The sequence below is a fragment of the Sus scrofa genome, chromosome 14, assembly GCF_054392235.1.
Source record: "Sus scrofa isolate SSC_HxYL_T2T_F1_AM1 chromosome 14, Sscrofa_HxYL_maternal_Yorkshire_Landrace_v2.0, whole genome shotgun sequence".
NCBI classification, from domain to species: Eukaryota; Metazoa; Chordata; class Mammalia; order Artiodactyla; family Suidae; genus Sus; species Sus scrofa.
Genome location: NC_139396.1, coordinates 127,070,456 through 127,085,167, shown reverse-complemented (window position 1 = coordinate 127,085,167; position 14,712 = coordinate 127,070,456). Strand labels below are relative to the sequence as shown.

The window sequence follows — 14,712 nt, the reverse complement described above, 5'->3', positions numbered from 1 at the left end:
CAGACATAAAGTGTTATATTATCTAGAACCGTCTTCCATATAGCTCAGTTAAAAAAAGATAGAGAGAAAGCCAAAAGCCAGTGTCTCAAAATGGTAATAATTGGCCAATGTAAGTGAAAAAGAGTGTTTATTTGCCGTCTTTCAATTTTTTTTTTCCTGTAAACTTGAAATATTTCTAGTTAAAAAGTGGGAGAAAAGAGTCTCAGTTTAAATAAATGCTCAGGAGTTCCCTGGTGGCTCAGAAGGTTAAGGAGACAGTGTTGTCACTGTTGTGGCTCAGGTTTGATCTCTGGCTCAGGAATTTCTGCATGCCATGGGTGCAGCCAAAAAATAAATGCTCCATTTTTCTCTCTTAACATTAAAGTTTACTGACACCTAAAACTTTAGATTTATGGTATACTCAATTTTCTTCTTTTTAACTCCCTACCTCCCTCCCTTCCTTTCTTCCTTTCTCTTTCTTTCCTCACTCCACTCACACCCATGGCATATGGAAGTTTCTGGGCCAGGGATTGAATCCAAGCTACAGCAGGATCCTTTAACCCACTTGGTCGCAGCAGGAACTCCCCCCATTTTATTTTCCAAGAATCGACCTTCTTAAATTTAGCTGTTACAGTGAGTTAAAATGTGGTCCATACTGACCCTGCTGAGGCACTGCCATTATCTAACGGGAAGAGTTGGCTTTAAAGGTGTTTTGTTTAAAAGAACAAAATTAGAGTCATTGGATAGAAATGATAGCATTAAAAATGGTAGAGAGCCTCAACTTTCCAGATCATGCAAGTCCTAAGACATGAAAAAACCTTAGATCTTTAGTCAGTTACTAGATATCTGATCTCAAGTATACAATTTTATTTAGTTAAATAAACCCTACAGTTGTTTTTTAGCCACTTTTCCCTTTTTTCAACCTTCAGAGTTTATCTTGAAGTTCATGACATTTAAATTTCAGGGCCTTTTCCAAGGTCCTACAATGGGTTCAAATAGTCACACCTAATTTGGGATTGTCTGGTGTTTTTTAGGAAAGCCCCTCAGATTGTAGCATCAGACCCCACTAAACCTTAGTCGACTCCAGCTGACATTCAAACATTTTTCTCTTTTGTTTCAACAGCTGTTTTTCTACAATGTCCACCTGACTCCTTCTGAATTGATGGATGAGATCATCAGCATTCGGGTAACGGGTTGGGCATGGGTTGGAAGGCAGATTTCATTGCCAGATGAAGAGATAATCTTTTCACTGTTCTCCTTTCCTCCAGGTTTATAATTCCCATTCTTTGCGGGCAGATTGTCTGATGGGAGAATTTAAGGTGGGTGTCAACTGTCTGTTTCTTTCAGTGCACATCAAAGATGGGCACTTTCGTATTGAAGATCTGATTCCTGGCCAGGTCTCAGGATGCCCATCTTGGTGATGTGTTAAGGTTACGTGTTAGGCATTGATGCTGTGATCCTTGCTGAAGGCTGAAACGATAGCAGGATATGAATACCCCAGAGGCTAGAGACCAGTTGAGTGTCCTCGACCTGGGTCAAGTAACCTTTGAAGTATAGCACTTAGTGCCTTAAAGCACGATGCCAGGAAGCTGCCATATCCGGGCCCTTCCCAGAGTTCCTACTGTGGATGGAAGCCAATACGCAGCTACAAAGGGAAGGGGGCTTGACTCTGGCAAGAAACCCAATACCAGCTCCACTTTTCAGTGACCCATAGCTCTATCTACAAAGCCAGTTGTTGTATATCTGGAGTATGAAAGGCAAGCCAGAGAAGAGAATCAAGGTGCTTTTCTTAGTAACTCACACTGGAATTAATGACAGATTCTAGTGGATGCCTTCTTAGCAGTTCTACATGGAATGAGCTACTTCTTGAAGTTCTAGAAGTTGATCTGGGTCAGCTAGATGGGTATTCATACTCTCACTGCCATCAGCTAGCCATATGTCAACCTCTCTGACCCTTCATTTTTTTTCCTATAGAGTGGGGTCATTGTGAAGACTAGGCGATAGTGTGTAAAGCACTTGCACAGCCCGTGGCACATTGGAGTACCTGGTCAATGGTTATATTAGCATTAGCATTAGTTGGAGAAGGGAGGAGAGTACTGGATAGGTGGCTTCCTATTGGGGGACCAAAGTCCAGGTTTGCCTGGTACTGAGGGGAACCTCTGAATGTGAGACTTTCTGTGCTGCTAGAAAAGTCCCAAACAAACCAGGACACGTTTGTCACCATGTCCCATCCAGCTCTAAGATTGGCTCATTCATGCAAAATGATGGATCGAGGGCCTTCTTTGTGTCACACGTCAGGCAAGGCATTGGGTCTTCAAAGAGGGTAAGACAGAAATGTTGGGTCTCAAAGACATTGCCTAGTCAAATGCGTTATTTTTAAATGTGGTAATAAGGATGGTTTCAAGAAGTGACTAAACTGATTTTAAAATCTGTTTGAAGTACTTTAAATTATTTTTTCCCAGATTGATGTCGGATTTGTCTATGATGAACCTGGTAAGTGATATCCTTGTGTGAATGTGAATTTCTGGGAATCAAGAAATTTGGGGGATCAAGGAATCAAAAACTTTTTTCTTGATTCAGAAGAGGAAAGGATGCTTGGTGGGAACTATAATAGTAGCTTAGCATGAGTGTTTTTTTTTTTTTTTTTTAAATCTAAGATGATTATCCTAAACAGTCACTAGCAGGTAACTTTTCTGTTCTGTGAGGATATTTTGATCTTATCAAAGTTGAATTATAAAATCAGTTAATTGGGAGTTCCCATTGTGGCCCAGTAGAAACGAATCTGACTAGTATCCATGAGGATGAGGGTTCAACCCTGGCCTCGCTCAGTGGGTCAGGGATCCGGCGCCGGCATTGCCATGACCTGTGGTGTAGGTCGCAGACGCAGCTCGGATCCTGCGTTGACATTGTTTGGCTGTGGCATAGGCCAGCGGCTGCAGCTCTGATTCAACTAACCTGGGAACTTCCATATGTCACAGATTCGGCTCTAAAAAGCAAATAAAATAAGATAAAATTAAATGTAAAAGTTATTAGCTCTTAGAGAGTCTTGTTTGAGGCACACCAGGACAGGATGTGGGTGGGGAGTTGGTGCAAAGCAGCGGACTTAATATAGAGTCTCATCTGGGCAATTTGGCATGTCATGAAGACACATTGGAGGAAATGCTTATTTATTTTACAGCTGAAATCACAGACCTGTCAGCTTCTCTTTAGAGTGTCCCTGTCCTCTTACACCTTATTTTAGGTCATGCTGTCATGAGAAAATGGCTTCTTCTCAATGACCCAGAAGATACCAGCTCGGGTGCCAAAGGTTACATGAAAGTCAGCATGTTCGTCCTGGGAACTGGAGATGAGCCTCCCGTGAGCCCCAAATTCTCTACCTTTACATTTGTTTTTTTTTCTTACCAAAAAAGAGGACCAAGAGTTAGGCAAGTGGGCACCAATAGTTGTGAATCCTTCCAGTCAGTAACCCAACCCCCTAGTTCCTCAGTTTTTCAGAAGCTGTTGTTTTCTTTCCAACAGAATTACTGACCTAGTTCCCTTAGGCTCCCTCCTGGTATCTATGAGTAGGTTTTTCATTCAGTAAATTTACATGTGTTTTTAAGACTTCCTGCCTCACTTCATCCATAGAGCATGGCTCACTCGCAGAATCAGGCATTGCTGCCAAAAGGGACAGTTGTTATTCCAGAAAACTGGGGGGCAAACCAGTGGCCAGAAAGAAATGAGAACTTGAGGAACTCTCACTCTCTCTATCTGCTATTTAGTGTTCTTATTACAATAGGACACATTATTTTCTTGTAGTGTACTGGTCAGAGAAACATATGAGCATTAATTTTATAGAGCAGTTTTGAGATTGAATTAACTGGTGCTGAATTCTTCAGCCTAAAACACAGGAAATCCTAATGGAAACAGTTCTGATTGGTTTTCTTTTTCAAGTATCCATTTGGCTTCTTATATGTGCTGCTTTTCTATGTGTACAATTTGTTACCATGTGTCCCCCAAATAGCTTGAGAAACGAGATCGTGAAAATGACAGTGATGACGTGGAAAGTAACCTGTTACTCCCAGCTGGCATTGCCCTCCGGTGGGTGACCTTCTTGCTGAAGATCTACCGAGCAGAGGATATCCCCCAGAGTACGTATGGATTTAATCCTGCCCCAGGGTTGTCAGTTATCTGCATGATTAGATGTGTTAAAATCATACTCCAAATAGTGAATGGTGCTCCCTGCCACATGTCTTTCTTCTTAAAGGACTGCATGGAGTTAATTTCATTCATTCTGGCCCCATTGAAAGCTACCTAGGCAGGCTCAGGGGGTAGCCTATTGGTCACTGATAGTGGTCCTTATGGAACTTGTGGCCCATTCTGCTCCATCCCTTGAGTCTTCAGGGTTCCATATCTTCCTCTTATTCTAGAGAATACCAAAGAGGTCAGCAGTGAGCACTGCTAACTCCTTTCATCCCAAATGAAAGCGTAACATTTTATAAGCAAATAAATGTGTTTGCTATTGGATTATTAAAAATGGCTGAGCAGGAGGTCCTGTTGTGGCTTAGCAGTAACGAACCTGACCAGTATCCATGAGGATGTGGGTTCGATCCCTGGCCTCACTCAGTGGATTCAGTATCCAGCATTAATGATGAGCTGTGGTGTAGGTTGCAGATACTGCTCAGATCCCGAGTTTCTGTGGCTGTGGCATAGGCCAACAGCTGCAGCTCTGATTTTACCTCTAACCTGGAAACTTTCATATGCCATGGGTATGGCCCTAAAAAACAAAAAACAAAGAAACAAAAGGCTGAGCAAAGGGTGGCTAAGTGCCAATAATTAGAACTCTGTCACTTCTGTATTAAGAGATTGAATGCATTTAAGAGAATTACTTAGAGTGATTCTATGCACAGAGGCTAGTCCAGTCACTCCTCTGTCCTTGCTGAGGAGGCTATATCCTGTCTTCCTGACCTAGCTTACCTGCTTTCTGTTAGGCCCTGGGACGCAGGACCCCTCTCCCAGTCCCCAAGAGGCAGCATCCACATGGAGCTCTTCAAGATTTGCTTCTTTCCTGGGAACACCCACTCCCTTGTTGAACACCCTGTAATGCTCCCTAGACTATCTTTCCCTCAGAAGTATCTGAAATGAAATAATTAAATTAAACCTCACATTGTACTGCCTACTTGGGCCTGTTCAATTGACTCTGTTTACTTTTAAGTTTTGAAACAGAGGTCTGCTATTTGTAGTTGGTTAAACATACTATTCGTGATTATGTCAAATCTTGAATTTCTCTGGGAAAGTCAGACTAAGTCTATATGTTGACCTAAAGAATCTTTTCCAAATCAAAACTAGACCTGAGTTTGTTTGTTTTGGTTTTGGTTTTTGTGGGTTTTTTTGGCCACACCTGTGGCATGCCCAGGTTCCTGGGCCAGGGATCAAACCCAAGCCACAGCAGTGACCATGCTGGATCCTGAATCTGCTGTGCTGAACCTGGGAAATCTTCGGCCTGGGTTTTGAATTGCCTCTTGCCCTATTTGGAAGGACTTTCTTTATACTACCATTTTCCTCAATAAAGTATCGATTCTCAACACAATAATTTATTGATTGATTTGTCAAGTTACTCTTATTGATTTTAAGATTTTGTGGAGAGAACATGTTTTCTCTTTCTCTCAACTGAGACAAAAAGGATTTCTGAAATCCAGTGCCCCTGGTGCTTGCCACTGTTGAAAACAATTCTTGTTGCAACTATTCATGCAGGAGAAAATTTTTAATTTTGCCAAGTGATTTCTGTTCTTTTAAGGGAGTCAGATTTAATTTCTGCTGTGTGACATGTTGCTTTCCAGTGGATGATGCCTTCTCACAGACAGTAAAGGAAATATTTGGAGGCACTGCAGATAAGAAAAACCTAGTGGATCCTTTTGTAGAAGTTTCCTTTGCTGGAAAAAAGGTTTGTATGTGATTGAAATGCAGATACCTCTAGAAACATACATTTACACCACTGCACTGTCTTTGGAGTAATTTCCTGCGTATTCTTTGTTCAAGCAGCCCCCCGATGAGCTGAGCATTGTGTAGCAACACAGACTATCTGAGTCTCAACATGCCAGACTTTTCCAGAGGTCTATTTTTGGAGTGGAAAGTATGTAGGACTCAAATTAGAAAAGTTGGCCTTTTGGGAGTTCCCATTGTGGCTCAGCGGAAACGAATCTAGCAACCATGAGGACACAGTTTCAATCCCTGGCCTCGCTCTGGGGGTTAAGGATTTGGCGTTGCCGTGAGCTGTGGTGTAGGTTGCAGAGGTGGCTTGGATCCCACATTGCTGCGGCTGTGGTGTAGGCCAGCCGCTACAGCTCAGATTCGACCCCTAGCCTGGGAACTTCCATATGCCATGGGTGCGGCCCTAAAAAGAAAAGAAAAAAGAAAATTTGGTCTTTGGAAAGCTACCACTGAGTTACTTGAATTATTTCCCAGGTCCAAGCATTATCTTAACTCCTAGGCGAGATTGCCAGCTAACAAGAGTAACCCCTGGTAAATGGGGGAGCAGATAGCCCCGCAGTTCCCAGCTGCCCACTCCTATCACGTTCCTCACCACCCATGCTCCAACAACCTGCTGAAACTGGAGGATCAGGCAGGGGACCCCTATCCCAGTCCCCTGAAAAAAGCTGGGGACTCTTGGTGTAGGAAGTCCTGTAACTACCACTTTTACCTACAGAGATGGTGGAAGATTAGAGAGTGGATTCCACAGTAAAATAACAGTGTACCATAGATAGTTGTAGGCACAAGGAAGTAGCGTCTTCTATGTATTTGAGCCATTTATTTGTGAAAGTGAGATTTGGACTGCTTTATTTCCTAAGAGAGTCAGTAGCGGGTGATAGAAAAGCCTTCCGTTCTGGAGGTAAATGGGGCCCGATTTAAATTCAGACTTCACCCCATTCCATGGGCAGTTATGGAAAATTATTTAACCCCGGAGTCTCCGTTTCCTGCACTGTATACAAGGATAATGATAGTCTCGTAGGATTGTTGAAAAGGTTAATCAATTCTAGAAGTAACTGTTGTGAGCCTACTAAATGTCAGATAGTGTCCCACGTGTTGAGGATAAAGGAGTGAGTGAGACAGTCTTTGCACTCGTGGAGCTTACTTTGTAGCAGAAGAAACATCAATAAACAAGCAAATAAGAAGTTGAATAATTTCAGTTCGTGCTAAGGACTATGCAGAAAATAAAGCAGGGTGCAAGAAGTGATTGGTGCCAGGGTGATTGGTATCCAGCTAGGTTATCAAGTTGGACACTGTTGAGGAAGTGACACTTGAATAGAGGCCTGCATGATGCAGAGATATGGGGGTTGGCAGTGAGCAGAGGCTTCTGGACAGAAGGAAGAGCTGATGTAAAGGCTCCAAGGAAGAGGTACATTTACAGCGAAAGAATGCAGGAATGCACGGCTCGGCTGGAGTGAGCAAGGGAGGAAACTAAGAGATGAAGTCCAAGAGGTGGGTGAGGGGAGCAGGTAGGGCTTTATGAGGCAGAGTAGGAATCTGGATTTTATTCTCAGTAAACTTGGTGAGCTGACTGAAGATGCTACACAGAGAGTGACATGAAAGTAGGGAAGCAGGGGAGGAAATGGGGATCCAGATGGGTGCCAACCTCAGGTGTCTGGGGGAAGATCAGATGAAAATAGGGGTGTCAGCATTGACTAATGGCACGTGAAGGGAAGGGGGTGTTGTGGCTGACTCTGGCTCAAGCCTGAATATCCTTGTGAACAGCAGTGGAAAGACAGTAGCGGGTTAGGGGAGCAGGGAGAAGGGCCGGGGGACAGGATCAAAAGATCTGTTTGGACATGTTAGTGAAGAGATGTCTGTTGGACAGTATGTAACAAGTGCTCACTCAATACTAACTCTTGTCTCATGACACTAATCCAATGCTAGTAATCTGGCAATTGAAAACTAACTTTTAGTGCATAGAAACAGAGCAAAGATCAAAATTAAACCCATGTCATATTTTACCAAATTGTAATCAAGAAAAGTCAACTTTTACAAGATTATTAAGTATGCAATTTACAAGTGAACTGCTAGAGTCATAATCCAGTATGCATATATTGTAAACTTTTCAAAATTAGAAACTTCAAAACCTGCTGTTTTTTGTTTTGATGATTTTACAGGTTTGCACAAATATAATCGAGAAAAATGCAAACCCTGAGTGGAACCAAGTCGTTAATCTTCAAATCAAGGTTTGACTTTCTTTTCTTGTAGAAAAAAGTAAAAATACTTACTCTCATAGTTACTGAATGAATTGAGAAGTAACTACTTTTTTTTTTTTTCTCTCTCTTTTTAACAGTTTCCTTCGGTGTGTGAAAAAATAAAACTAACAATATATGACTGGTGAGTTAAAAAGGACTTATGTCAAATTAATTAGAGAATTAAATTAAAGAATCAAACATTTGGATATTGAGGAACATACTTTAGATGGTCTAACTCTTACTTTTCAGGACATTTGCTTTTCTTCCAGAGGGAAGGGATAAACTGCTCTTGGAATTAAGTATTTTCTTTAAAAATAATAATAGTGGTTTCTGCAGAAAAGTTTTGGACATCTTGGTTCAAATTTTCATAAACAAAAGGAAGGAAAATTATCTGAACATACCCCAAGATAAGAAATCAAGCCTTTACATACCATTAGTCTGTCCAAAATAGACTTCAGAAATGGAGTAAACTATCTCCTGAGAAGAATCCCCAGACTGAGAGCTAGTCTGTGATATTGCTAGCAGGGAAGGTGGACAGAGCTCCCTGTCTGATTGAAAGGAAAAAAAAATCTCATTGACAGGTTCTGATGGCATTTGTACTAGACCAATCTCCTAGCAATGATCGGCCATAATGAGGCCATTCCTGGGTATGTTCTAGCCGGATGGGGCATTCAGTTGGCAGCCCTTAGCTCCCTGAGAGTGGAGGTGGCAAATACCTTTACGATCATCTCAGCATCATCATCAGTGTTTATCGTGTTGTTAGCTACTTTGTCTTGAGCACTACTAAGTGCCAGGTGCCGTGCTTTTCGCCTTCCCTACATTATTTCATTTAGTCCTTAGAGTAACCCTATGGACTAAAGACTATTATTAGTTCATTTCACAGATGAAGACACTGAGGCTTAGAGAGATTGGGTGACTTACTTACAGTCACCCAGATAGTTAGAGACCCATTGGATCCTCATCCTTTTGGGCCCTAGTTTTTCCTTTGGCCCAATATATTTGACTTTCGTGTTAGTACCCCCTTGGCACTATGGCAACAAGGCATTTTGGGAGGAGAGGCATGGGCTTTATTTTGTTCAGTGACCATGTCATAGTTCATCGAGGGCCAGGAAGGAGCCTGAGGACAAAAAACGCCTTCCAATGAGTGTGAGCTTGTTTTAAGGGACTCTCAGGTGACACTCTGAAGGTGCTCCAGGGGCCTCAGTTACCCTCAGGGGTGTGGGTTTGAGCCCTTCATAGCTCAGGGGACCACCCTGGCCTGCAGACTCTGCAGTGGGCCAATTGCTGCTTGGCCATCCTGGTTGCCTGTGGTCATTGCAAATGCAGGTTTTTTCCCAACTTAGTCTGCCCTCTCCAAAGCAATAGGATGTGCAGAGAGATCCTATTTAACTGGAGAATTCTTGGCTCCAGATCTTCAGTTACATACCTCATAGGGTATTCTCACAACTGAGGTCAAGTGAAGGATTCTTTAAATGTAGTCTAGACCCTTCTGAATGGACAAGAAGGATGCAAGCCCCATACATGTGGCCCAATACCCATAAATAATCATTTTTTTTCTCATGCATACTCTTAATTAGTCGCTTTCTATAACCTAATATTATTGTACTATATAATGTGTATTATGTAACATATATAATATTACCGAAATATATAATATTATACTATAGTATAACTTTCCTCACAATACTAAGTGAATCTTTCCTCCCTCTTGTGGGGTTCTAACCTTTAGAGTGGGTATGCCACTAGATGGAGTAAAGATGAGAAAGAATTAAACGAAGGATGTGATTAATATAAACTTTGTTTTTATACCTACTGTGTGCCCAGCCAGAGACCATTGCATGAGTTAGGCTGACTGACTCTTTAATATACTCATGGAAAGGTACACAAATTTGTATTTGTATTCAATTGCTTGCTCAGAACCACATAGACAAGATTTAGGTTCTGGGCAAGCAATTGAAGTCAGAAAAAATTGCATCTATTCCATAGTAGATACTCAATAAATACTTAAATTTAATTGAAAGGGAATTTTTTTCCCTGTGAAGGACCCTTATAAATAGCCCACTGTGGTTGTTAAACCACCATAGTAATTAGTCTGAACATGATAAAATAAGATACACACACTTTATGTAATGTGATTTTTCTCTGCACTCATCATATAATGTGGCTGTAATTGATCCACTCATTTTATCACAACGGTATTTATTTATTTATTTTCATTGTGAAGAACTCAGCCTTAGGAAGTGCCATGACTGTGAATGCTTATTAATTATTACTGTATCTCTAGTCCTCAGTTTCTTTACCTCAAAAGTAAGGATCAGTACCTCATTATTTCCTGAGTGATACAGAGATGGTGGAGACAATGCCAAGCTGTTTTGCACCCAGCTGTTTGGGTGGAGATGGATGCCTTCAGACCATGACTGAAGACAGACTGGTCATGGGTTTCAGTCCCACTTACACTGCTTGCCAGCTGTGTGACCTTGGACAAGTCACTTTGCCTCTCTGAGCCCTCTATAAATGGTAGAATAATAAAGGTATCCACCTCCTGCTGTATTTGGGTCAGATCTGGAGTCAGCAGGCTGGCTTAGCCTGGTGACCTTGGAAATGTCCCTGGACCTCTCTGCCTCTTGTTTTCTTCCTTCCTGAAACAGAGTCATAATAGTGAGGGTCCAGTGAGGATGCAGATAAGGTGTCTGGCACCCTGCAGGCTCACAGAGGATCACACAATGGTATTTCCCCCAGTTATTGTTGTTATTGTTGCTGTCATCATCGTTGTTACAACAGTATTTGAGAACTGGGTGCGGGGTCTGGACACAAAGGTCCTGGCCAGATCTGGAGTGGTCTTCCCCGAGCTTCCAATGGATGTGGGATCAGCCACCCAGGAGTCTGGGGCTGTGTGGCCAGAGGGGCAGCTCATCTTAACGACAGTGGTTTGGAGCATGGCCACAGGCAAATTCCCTGATCTCTGTGAAAAACTATTTCTGTAACTGAAATGAGTTGTCAAACTGGATCAGTGTTTTTCACAGGGTGGTTGGAGGACCCTCTGCATCAGAATCAGCTGGGATGTATACTTGCTATAAGTGCAGACTGTTATTCTTTTTATTTTTTAAATGATTTTTATTTTTTCCATTAGAGTTGGTTTACAGTTTTCTACAGTATAGCAAAGAGACCCGGCCACACATACACCTATACATTCTTTTTCTCACACTATCCTCTATCATGCTCCATCATAAGTGACTAGATCTGGTTCCCAGTGCTATACAGCAGGAGCTCATTGCTTATCCATTCCAAAGGCAATAGTTTGTCTCTATTAATCAGACTCTTATTCATCACTCCTGTTTTTATTGAGTCAAAAACTTGAATGGAAGATGATGGGGTGGTTTTTATTTTTATTTATTAATTTTTTTTCTGTCTTTTTGTCCTTTTAGGGCCGTACCCACGGCATATGGAGGTTCCCAGGCTAGGGGTCTAATTGGAGATGTTGCTGCCGGCCTATGCCAGAGCCACAGCAATGCCATATCCGAGCTGCCTCTGCAACCTACACCACAGCTCACGGCAACGCCGGATCCTTAACCCACTGAGTGAGGCCAGGGATCGAACCTGCATCCTCATGGATGCCAGTCAAGTTCGTTAAGCACTGAGCTACAACGGGAACTCCAACAGTGATTTTTAAGGTACGGTAAAGCCTGAGGTCTACGGGACAGGATGATTTCTGAGGCCTCGGGTCTTTTCCAACTGTATCTTGTTATTGTTGAAATGAAGATCTGTCCTTGAAGGTGGAGGCCTTAATCTGTTCTTTTAAACAGGGACCGTCTTACCAAAAATGATGTCGTGGGAACAACATATCTGTACCTGTCTAAAATCGCAGCCTCTGGTGGGGAAGTGGAAGGTGAGTCACACAGCAGAACAAGAACAAAATAGGCAGAGAATTTCTAGAGAAGGAATGAACTGGGGTAGTCACTTGGCAGTGGACTTGGTTTCCCAAAAGCCAAATGTGATGAGCCTTGTGAATCATTTCAGTGATGTTTGGATGATGACCAGCAAAACAGTTGATTAGTAATTAATAATTGAGGCAACAGTTTAAAAATTTTATCTTTCTTGCTCCCACCAAAAATTCTTTCCCATTAGCTCTTTTACAAATTTTTGAGTGTCAATAGAAAGTGCCCCCCCCCTTTTGAGTTGCATTGATACCAGTCTATCCAAATATAAGATAATACTCCCTTCTCTGGTGACTTTCTTGGCAAGAACAAGGGGGTCCAAGGGCAATGAACCATGTAGTCTCCACTCCAGATAATATGTATTTTGTTTTCATGCATTTTATGCTAACAGGCACTGATAACCAATATCTTTTTCTTTTTGTTGTTTTCTATACTGAGAACTAATTGCCTGTACCTGGCATTCTGGTTCTGTGCATAAGTCAGAAATTATAATGGAGAATGAAGGAGACAAATTATGATCATAGCAGATAAAATTTAATGTTAACACATTAATAATATCAGAGGCTTATCGTTTGTTACCAAAATTAAAGTTGAAATTCTTATAATTACCAATAGATTAAACACATTGAGTAAAGTAAGAGAATTTGAAACAAAACTTTGTTTTAGGAAACCTAAGGTTCCTCTTGTCCTCGTCTTGTTTAGGACATCATAGGTTTTTTTAAAATGTATTGTAAGCCAGGTAGTAGACAGTATGAATAAGAACCCAGAATGTAATAAGATTTAGTGAAAAAGATAGATTTCTCCTCTTAAGAAGAAGTAGGGGAGTTCCCATTGTGGCTCAGCAGTAATGAACCCGACTAGTATCCCTGATGTTTTGGGTTCGATCCCTGGCACTGCTCAAGGGGTTAAGGATTCGGCATTGCCTTGAGATGTGGTGCAGGTGCTTCTTGGATCTGGCGTTGCTGTGGCTGACTGTGATGTAGGCTGGCACCTGCAGCTCTAACTCAGCCCCTAGCCTAGGAACTTCCATATGCTGTGGGTGCAGCCTTTAAAAAAAAAAAGGAGGAAGGAAAAAAGGTGATTAGAAAGTCCAAGAGAAATAAAGAGCTGAACCAACACAATGTACCCAAATATGAAGTCAGGTATAGCATTATTTTAAACAAATGATAAAAGAAAGAAAGGTAAACATTCTGTGCTACGTGGCATAGGGGACATGCTGCTGGACCTGTACAGAGGACATGTAATTATGACTCTCCTTTTCTCTGCAGAAAACAATACTTACATGGTTGTTATAATGTAAGAACTATAATTGCTTTAAATTTTTGTTGTTGTTGTTAAACTTGTAATCAAAGCACTAAACAGAAGGTAAATGTCATTGCCTCTTACAACGTAAAAGTACAGAAGAGGGAGCTTAGAAGCGAAAAGGAGAAGGGGAGAGTAGAGGGAGGTTAGGTATACTGTTAGCCTCTTATCAAGTGAGGGATCCAGACATAAAAGTTAGATTAAGTCACTGGTTAGATGAAGATTGGTTAAGACTGGATTAAATTTATTGGTTAAAGGTAACCAATAGAGTAATTAAAAATCATGCTATAACTGTATGGGAAGGAGGGTAAAAATTAAGTTCATTTATCATTAGCAGGAAGCATTAAATAATTACATAAAAATAATTATTCTAGAAGTAGTTGAATAAGCATTTTTCTTAGTGATGTGATGCTAACACCCAGAAGAACTAAAATCAAATCCCTACAAGCAGTTTCAGCCCCTGACTCTGAGGCCTTCTTCTCTCATTGCAGGCCCTACAGACAGGCTGTAACAGGGTCTCAAAATAACAATGAGCAGGAGTTTCCCATTGTGGCTTAGTGGGTTAAGAACCCGACGTAGTGTCTGTGAGGATGTGGTTTCAATCCCTGGCCTCACTCAGTGGGTTAAGAGCCAATGTGACTGCCATTCAGTCCCTACCTAGCCAGGAACTTCCATTTGTCCCAGGTGCAGCTGTAAAAAGAAGGAGAAAAAAAATACAACAATAGTGAGCAACAACCATCCCCCTAAAAGAAACAGATAATGTACCATAAACTATAGGCCCTTTGCCTACATAGCCTTAGCCTAAACTAACTTAGAGTCTCTGGTCAGACACAGGACAAGTCAGTGTTTTATTAAAATCCTAACATGTTGGTTACCTCCCAGGCCCCCTTTGATGGTTGGAAGCTTGTTCTCGGATGCTTTGCTGCCTTGGGGCTCATGAGATTGGGTTGTTTCCTGTGTGGTGGTACTGCCATGTGTCAAAGTCTTGAGCCAGTTTGCATTTAACCAGCGACATTTGTGTAAATTACAGAAGGGCCATGTGATTGGAGTCTGAATGTGGGATTTTTCTGGTGCTGCTAAACCACTTACCAAGCATTGGATTTGATTAACTTTTTCAGTGTCTCTTTTATACTGGCCGTGTTTCCCTTGTTTAACCAACCGTATTTTTACTACTTAGATTTCTCATCCTCGGGATCTGGGGCTGCATCATATACAGGTTTTATGCTTTGTGATTTTGCTATCTCCTGGATCTTTCTGTTTACTATGGTTAAGAATTTATCAACTGATTGACT

At 41.6% G+C, this 14,712-nt stretch overlaps 1 protein-coding gene across 9 annotated transcripts in view; it reads left to right on the top strand.

Moving 5' to 3' along the window:
- MYOF (myoferlin) overlaps window positions 1-14,712 on the top strand; it is a 170,483-nt gene that overhangs the window by 60,953 nt on the left and 94,818 nt on the right. For 5 of the 9 annotated variants that reach the window (XR_014826642.1, XR_014826644.1, XM_084994879.1 and 2 more), the window contains exons 8-17: window positions 1,103-1,165; window positions 1,248-1,298; window positions 2,442-2,472; window positions 3,221-3,336; window positions 3,983-4,109; window positions 5,799-5,902; window positions 8,106-8,174; window positions 8,282-8,325; window positions 11,987-12,069; window positions 14,598-14,636. Coding sequence is in view for 5 of the 9 variants with exons in the window: in XM_084994879.1 (XP_084851005.1) it covers window positions 1,103-1,165; window positions 1,248-1,298; window positions 2,442-2,472; window positions 3,221-3,336; window positions 3,983-4,109; window positions 5,799-5,902; window positions 8,106-8,174; window positions 8,282-8,325; window positions 11,987-12,069; window positions 14,598-14,636 (727 nt within the window). In the remaining 4 variants the exon portion in view is untranslated. The remainder of the gene's footprint in view (window positions 1-1,102; window positions 1,166-1,247; window positions 1,299-2,441; window positions 2,473-3,220; window positions 3,337-3,982; window positions 4,110-5,798; window positions 5,903-8,105; window positions 8,175-8,281; window positions 8,326-11,986; window positions 12,070-14,597; window positions 14,637-14,712) is intronic. The other 4 variants (XR_014826643.1, XR_014826645.1, XM_084994880.1 and 1 more) reach the window with 1 other exon arrangement.